The sequence below is a fragment of the Papilio polytes genome, unplaced genomic scaffold (genome assembly GCF_000836215.1).
Source record: "Papilio polytes unplaced genomic scaffold, Ppol_1.0 DF823399.1, whole genome shotgun sequence".
NCBI lineage: Eukaryota > Metazoa > Arthropoda > Insecta > Lepidoptera > Papilionidae > Papilio > Papilio polytes.
Genome location: NW_013525805.1, coordinates 700,897 through 709,229, shown reverse-complemented (window position 1 = coordinate 709,229; position 8,333 = coordinate 700,897). Strand labels below are relative to the sequence as shown.

General features: G+C 38.4%; 1 protein-coding gene across 1 annotated transcript in view; it reads left to right on the top strand.

Moving 5' to 3' along the window:
• LOC106104714 overlaps positions 1-8,333 on the top strand; it is a gene marked incomplete at its 3' end in the record, with an annotated part of 34,857 nt that overhangs the window by 20,569 nt on the left and 5,955 nt on the right. The window contains exons 2-8 of the mRNA XM_013284842.1: positions 189-6,030; positions 6,105-6,298; positions 6,423-6,561; positions 6,926-7,091; positions 7,676-7,832; positions 8,069-8,169; positions 8,271-8,333. Of these exons, the coding sequence (XP_013140296.1) occupies positions 189-6,030; positions 6,105-6,298; positions 6,423-6,561; positions 6,926-7,091; positions 7,676-7,832; positions 8,069-8,169; positions 8,271-8,333 (6,662 nt within the window). The remainder of the gene's footprint in view (positions 1-188; positions 6,031-6,104; positions 6,299-6,422; positions 6,562-6,925; positions 7,092-7,675; positions 7,833-8,068; positions 8,170-8,270) is intronic.

The window sequence follows — 8,333 nt, the reverse complement described above, 5'->3', positions numbered from 1 at the left end:
TATGTAAAATAAAAAAAAGTATTGTGAAGTTTTACGTGGGTTTTTATGTAGATCACATATTCGATTCTTATCAGTTTCTACAATAACAACCGTGCTATCCAGCGTCGTCAAATTGAACTAACATCTTTGTAAATATTTGTCAATTTTTACTCGTTAATCCGTTACTTCAATTTGGCTTTCGATTACAGCGGACGGGTCGAGTAGTGAAATGGAGCTTCCGCCGCAGCTGGTCACGGCGGCTATCCAGCGAGCGACAGCGGATTCTTCGGGATCCGAAAACGAATGTTCCAACTCTGGCGTAGTGAGTCAGACTACAACACACTACGCGTCCAGTTTACTACAGCAATTCGTCGCACAAACGCAACTTCTAAGCAGCACTGCGTCATTAAATTCTATTAACACGACTTCAACATCGTCGCTAACATGTGGGCTTAGCTCGAGTCCTATGGAAAGCGTTAATACTATAGGTGACTGCGTTTTGGGGCAGATAAATAGTTTGCCTGAAATGACATCAATAGGTTCAAATTATTTAAACGGCAATTCTCAACATCTCAGTCCTCAACAGACAGAAGAATTAAGTCAAATCAATAAAGATCTGGAGGAAATCAGTTCAGTTACAGAATCTGTAAGTTTGTCTATACCCAATCCGCCAAGTCTCGAAGACTGCGTCGACAACAATGATTTTATGAATATAGATATAACACCGGGTGGATCAGAATTAGGAAATGCAAGTGATTTATTAAAAACGTCGCCAATAACAATTCTAAACTCTGATTTGAACCAATTAGACCCACAAAAATTAGATACTATCAGTACAAACTCTGTAGAATCTCAAGAAGATGTTAAGAATGTTATCGTCGAGTCTAGGCGAAAAAGGGGACGGCCCCGTAAAGTAAGAAAAATAAATGAATATGAAATTAAAATTATTGAATCTCACAAAGAAGATAAGCCATCAGTAAAGGTTAATGATTTCCGTAACAATAACGACCCACCGAACGTCTCTCCAGATTCAGGCATATTATCAAATCATAACTCGCCAACACATTCACCGTTGCGTCGTCATGACCTAGATGAAGGTCATGGTCGCTTAAGTAGAAAGTCTATACAAAAAGAAAACAATAAGGTTGAGAGAAGAAATATGAGGTCGAAATCAAAAACAAGAAGTAGGGCACATAATTTGTCCGATTCGAGTGACTGTGATTTTCACAAAAAGAGAGCCGAGAACGAGTTAAAACAAATAAAAACCGAAGCCCCATCACCAATACCGTTGAAGCAAGAAACGAACAAATTTGATAAGAATAAGAAACCTGACCATAAATTAGACATTGCAGCTTTAGATAGAATGTTGTATGCTACGGATAGAGTACTTTACCCACCTAGAAAGAAAACTGGTCGTAAACCGCAAAATAAAGCCAAGGTAACTAAAAACTCTCCAAAAACTTTGAAGGATAAAAACCAATATGACTCGGCAGACAGTGATGAAGACTCATTACCCTCTAGCAGGTCTGTGTTGTCTGGAGTGTATGCTAAGAGAAAAGAAGTAAATAGTAAATTATGCACTGTAACTAAGAAGAGCAGTAAACCTGCTACAAACACATGGCGGGACCACCAGAGTGAAAACGAAGCGGCGGGTGAAGATCCGCTAGACCCAACATGGAAACAAATAGATCTGAATCCTAAATATAAAGATATCCTTTCCGGTTACAAAAGCGACCACGAATTTAAACCATATAAAAGCTGCAGTAGGCTTATAGAATCTGGCTACAAGAGCGATTATGGCTGTAGATCCGGATATAAAAGTGATTGCTACCGGTCCGGTTATAAAAGCGATCATAGATCAGGTTACAAAAGTGACAAGTCAGGTTACAAAACAGATTACAGTGTTAGAAGTATGCGTAGAAGAATGAGAAAGTTGAAGAAGACAAGATCGGTCCGAGACAGATCGTACTACAAAAATCAAAAACATTTTGTTTCTGATCAAGAAATTTTGTTATTGACGAACAAAACTTTTAGCAGTCTCACTCTCGGTCACAGTTCAAGTGATTCTGAGTGTGATAGTTACATACGCAAACCAAATGCAAGTCCAAAATATGTAAGCGTCTGTACTAAATATCCCTTGCTATCAAAATATTCATTTGGATTTACTAAAAGTCAAAAGCATATTTTACGGCATAATTCCTCTGATCCATTCGCGCCGGGTCCTGTTTTCAGCGGCTTACAAAGGCCTGTCACAACTTGCAACATATTCAAAGTCAGCCATAACAATAACAACACTTTACTGAAATCACCTAATAAAGCTACATGTGCCGGAAATTCACTGCCAACTCTTAAGCCAGTATTTACACATAAGTTTGGTACCTCGCCACTGAATACATTGAATAAAACTGCCTCTAAAAAAGATTTTGAAGCTATGAAACATATTTCAAATACGCTTTCACCAAAAAGTCGTAAGCATAATAAATCAGGCAGTATGCTATATCCGCTACATACAAAAAAGGATATTACACTTAAACCCCTTCCAAGTATATTTGAAAAAGCAAAGAACAGTTATGTGCCCAATAAATCTTTATCCAGAAATGTGTTTTTAAATTTGAAGAAACCTCACTTGAAGCCCGCTTTTCAAATAAAAAAACACAGAAGAACAGTTGTCCTTGCACCTCCAAAAATTAATTTGAAACCTACTGAACGACCTTCTCGAGTTGCAATAAAAACTGAGAACAGGCATCATCGGCACAGAAGTAAGAGACGACATCGCTCAAGATCAGTGTCGAGGTCTCGGGACTCTTGCTCTAATAAAAATGTTGATTCGGTTGATCAAAAATTTAGTCAAGATATGGATATGCTAATATCTAATTTTATAAAATTATGCCAAATTGCGCCAAAATTAATAACCAATATTACACAAAGTCAACCAAAATGCACGGAGAAACCGTTGCCTGAACCTGTACCGACAAAAGTTATGAAGAGAGCGTCAAAGAAGCGTAAGACGTCGGATAATCAAGAAATAATTATTCCTACTTCAAAAAGGAGGCACAAAAAACAATTAACGGAATCTCAAAATAAGGGAGGAAAAGACACCAATGAACACAAGCTCCCTCTGAAAAAACGACATTACCATATTAATTCATCCACAAATAACACACTTAGCTTGAGTTTAGTTTCTTCTGAATTTGACGATAGTTCAAAAAATGGGATAAATACAGAGCAATTTCTTTGTACTGAAACAGACTGTTTAGGTGAAATACAAAATAATGTTCCTGCTGAATCGCCCAAAACAAAATCTAATACCGAAAAAGGGAAAAAAGGCAACGACAGTCTAAAGATTATACAAACAAGTAATGTGCAAGATAATAAAAATCAAAATAAAACGGATGATAATGCAATGAAGTCAACAAAAATCAGTTTAAGTACTATTACAGAAAATATTGAAATGGAGAGTGAAGATCTAAACGTGTGTGTATCAAAAACAAACTATATTGGTGCCGAAGAGCAGGTGGGAAAGAAAACTGATAAAGAAGGACATAAAATGACCAACGACGAAAAATTATCTCCAAAATCTAAAGAGTCTGATGTCAAAACAATTTCCTCAAGACAAGAAACTGCCAACAAAATATCCCCAAGATCTGAAGTTAAATCGTCACCCGTACGAAATTCTGCACCAATTGTGACACCCAAAAAACGTCACAGGTTAGAGGCTGACAAAGTTGCTACACATTCCAGCTTGGATCAAGTAGTTCAGTCTTTATCAAAAAAGCTGTCTGAAGATAAATCAACTAACGATAGTACTTGCAAAGATGTCAATCAGAATAATGCGAAAGAAGACATGAAAGTTGCTGAAAATTGTACTGTATCTTCAGCAAATACTGTCGCAGCAACGGCAAACACGTCTATTGATCCATTGAAAAGCATGTCAGCGCGATCTTTGTATAAAAGTTCAATACCTCCTTCACAGAAATCGGAAATTATGACAAGGAAAAAGAATAGATTAGAAGGTTTAACAAGCAATTTAGTTTCAAAAATCAATCCCAGCGCGGCGACTAAAGTCTTGGATACTTTGTTAAATAATAATATAAGAAAATCTATTGAATCTCGTATTCTTGAAAAAGAGAAAAATGTAACAGATACTAATTATAAGCATACAGACGACAAACAAAAAACAAAAGAATCTCCGCTTGTAAATAGAGCTACAGTTATTAAATCACCCGTATCAAAAGGTAAAACAATGGATACTAAAAAATCTAAATCGTCCGAAATTGTATCGGAAACAACAGTCGTTGTTAATGTAGATCACCCAACCGGGATATTTGAACCCTCTATAGACTTAGAAGATCAAATTCCCAAGTCATCAATTTGCGTTAGTAGTTTAGTAACCGACTCTAATAAAGGCAAATCTAAAACTAGGATCAGTAATGCAAATTCTTCAGATGGGCTATTGAGTCCCATTGACACTGAGTCGGATATTCCGCTGGCACTAATATCAGAGACACCAGACCCTATTATACGTCCAAAAAGGGGCGAGTCTATAGCTGCAGTGATATCTGACAAAATTCAAGAGACCGCAGGCGGTCACAATTTACGTCAACCTAAAAGAAATTTGAACACAGACAGCGATGATACAAATGATAAGAAAAAAAAGAAAACTACCAATATTATAAAAGAGAGTAAATTAGTTTTACCGACAAAAGTGATGATTCCTAAAATTCAAGCGGAAAAATTGTCCGTCAATGATCTTATTAAGAGAATGTGTTCGATACCGACAAAGAAACCGGAAACAAGTAATGCTAGCGACGCTAAAATAGCCGACGTCGCCAAAAAGAAAGCAAGAAGAAGAAAGGCTATTAATCGAACAGGTTTTCCAAGTGTCAAAAAGAAGAAGAAGAAAATTGAACCTAATGGGGCCCTAACTCTTCAATCAGATAGTCATTTCACCTCTGACACCGACAACTCCGCGTTTGAACGGGTACCAAAAGACGGCGAAGCCATGAGCAGCTTCTTACAGCGAACAACAAATAAGAAACCCGAACTCAAAGTGGTCTTGAATAAAGATGATTGTCCAAAGCAAGGCCGTTTGACTGTTGTCGCCTTAGAAAAATTGCAGGGTAAAGAAATTGTTTCAGAAAATGCCAATAAACCCGTACAGGTTTCTGAAAAGCAGGCTAACGAGAAGAGATCCACTAATTCCATACTGAGAGCACCATCGCTACAACTGAAACAAACAAAAAATGATAAGGAAGTAAAGAATCATGTAAATAAATGGGAAGTTCTAAGTGAGACTGATAGCATACCGTCTTTAACTAGCTCCCTTAGTCACAATGACCCCGAAGATAGCATACCTCTAAGTTTACTAAATTTGAAAAATCAAAAAACGGTCAGTCGATTAGACAACTTGGAAAGATTGAAAAGAAAAACCCGAGCTATGTCACCTTCGAAGGAGATAGAAGAAATATTTTCAAAGAGAAAAATTGTAGAGAAAGTCACCAAAACGGGTCTTAGACCAAAATCAAGTTTGGCCATATTATATCCTAGCGAACGACGGTTAACGAGAAGTTCAGATAATACATTTGAAGATGGAAGACTCAAGCCCAAAAGAGATGCTAAAAAGACTGTAACAGAAATTAATTTCGAGAAATCCGAGAAGCCCGCAAGCGTGACCACTAGAAGAAAGTCTAGGATGAGTCAAGTTACGAAAAAACCACCCGAAGTTCATTCAAGTTCCCGGGAAAGTTCGATAGATACCGTCGTCAGTCGCAAAACAATATCGAAGTCTCGCGAGCCCTCCATTGACACACTACAAGACCATGACGAAAACGAACCCTTGCCTTTGAATGAAAAAGAAATAGATTTCGAAAAAAGTATAGATGTGTTATCAAAAAGCATAATTTGCAAGAAACGAGTTGCGTGCTCACGAGATGATAGTCCCTCGAATAGCGTGGACAACAGGGATAAACCGATCATCGTATCGAAGAGAAATCCTCGATTAAGAAAAAAGTTTTTGGTGGCTGGACTTTTCTCCGATTATTACAAAGAGGAGTAAGTATTCTGGATTCATTCCGTGTAATATTTTAATACGACGTATTGTTATAACAATCTATGTATTGTTGTAGTCCGAAGCCCGATGGCAAAGGCAAGAACGTGGTGACGCAGACGGAGTACCCGCCGGGGCTGCTGGCGCCGCCGCCGTACTGCGAGCGCTGGGTGCGGCGCCGCCAGCAGCACTTCGCGCTGCCCTACGACATCTGGTGGCAGCAGCACTACAACCAACCTGTGCCTTCCTGGAATTACAAAAAGATACGCACAAGTATGTATATTAGAACTTACATACTTGTTCACTTGTAACTTCTCTGTCTCGTACCTGAGGGCAGAGAGTACATGAGTAAAATAACTCGTTCTAACATATTTGTATAATATATTGTGTGGTACAGACGTGTACTACGATGTGAAGCCGTCAGCGGAGGAGTGCGAGAGCGTGGCCTGCAGCTGCGCGCCCGCCTCCGGCTGCAACGAGGACTGCATCAACCGCCTCGTCTACTCCGAGTGCTCGCCGCAGCTCTGCCCCGCCGGGTAACGCACACAACACACAAATAATACTGTTCATTATCTATCATATCTAACCGGAGGCACTCGGTACTTGTAAATCCGATCTTTGGAAACTTACGCCTTCGAAACTGACATTTAAAATTATATATCCTCGTGTCCTTGTATTGACATTTTACAAAAATATAATAAGCTACATCTTTTGTTATAAAATAAACTAAATAAAAGTAATAAACTAAATAGTGTTGATTGTGTGAAAAATGTCTCAAGTAAAGTGTAAACTATGCTTACACTATATATTTTTTTAATATCTTTGCTTAGAAACTATCGAAACCCTTACAAGAATTTTCACACACGGCGTATTGTAATAGCAACACAACTAATATTGCAGTGATAAATGCAAGAACCAGCGCATCCAGCGTCACGAGTGGGCGTCAGGTCTGGAGAAGTTCATGACGGAGAACAAGGGGTGGGGCGTGCGCACCAAGCACTCCATCACCGCCGGAGACTTCATACTGGAGTACGTCGGCGAGGTCGTCTCCGATAAGGAGTTCAAGGTAAACAATATCACTAATACATTACTAGAAACTGCTAGTTAATTTACATGTGAATTTATATTGTGTATTAGGTTTTAATTTATTTACACTGTAGTTTGGTGTAGATATTGTCAGCCTAAATCTATACTTCTATACTAATATAAATTGGATAGATTTTTATATGTATTGTATTGTATTTTTATAATGCACTTTTGTATGTATTGTAACTCTAAAACGACTGGGTCAATTTCGAAAAGTCTTTCACCATTAAAAAGTTACGTTATCAGTGAGCGACATATAACATAGGCTGTTTTTATTATTATTATTATTTTAATTTCACGCGGGTGAAGTCGCAAGTAAAAGCTAGTCTCTACTACCATAAATGACGATTAGCTCCTATTAGCTCAGACGCTTTTTAGCGCGTTAAAAAGCGTTTAATAAAACAAATGCATTTCCATGTGTCTTCATATAGCAATGGTTTTTTATCGTGCAGTGTTGATTTTAAAACACGTGAAGGTGAATATTATAATCGGCCGTGTGTTGAGGGTTTATTGTCCATTGAAGATTCTGGAATGTTATTGTATGCGTTAGTATGTGTGTCGCAGGAGCGCATGGCGACGCGGTACGCGCGCGACACGCACCACTACTGCCTGCACCTGGACGGCGGGCTGGTGATCGACGGACACCGCATGGGCGGCGACGGCCGCTTCGTCAACCACTCCTGCAGGCCCAACTGCGAGATGCAGAAGTGGACTGCCAACGGTATGCCGACATTGACATCTTTACGACATTGGATCTAAATAATCTGTCACTTGCCATTAAGTGATAACCCCTTATTGTGTAAGACAACTTTTAGAGCTCTAAAAGGATAGTAAATAGCAATATTTCATAATTTTTTCTTATTAAAATATGAAATAGTCAATAGTTTACGTAAGAAATTTAATTTGTTTTGTAGTTTTTTTCCTATTTTATTAATTTATATTTGATATTCTGTGCAGGCACATTTCGAATGGCGCTGTTCGCGTTGCGGGACATCGAGCCCGGAGAAGAACTTACGTACGACTACAACTTCTCATTGTTTAATCCCGCTGTTGGTCAGGTAATTTTACAATTGAACATTTACATATATAAAGAGCAAAAAGTTTAAATCGTAAATGAATAGTTACAGCTTGTAGTCTCATAAAAATAAATGCTTTTCAGCCGTGTAAGTGCGATTCGGAGGATTGTCGCGGCGTTATCGGCGGCAAGTCTCAGAGGATCACG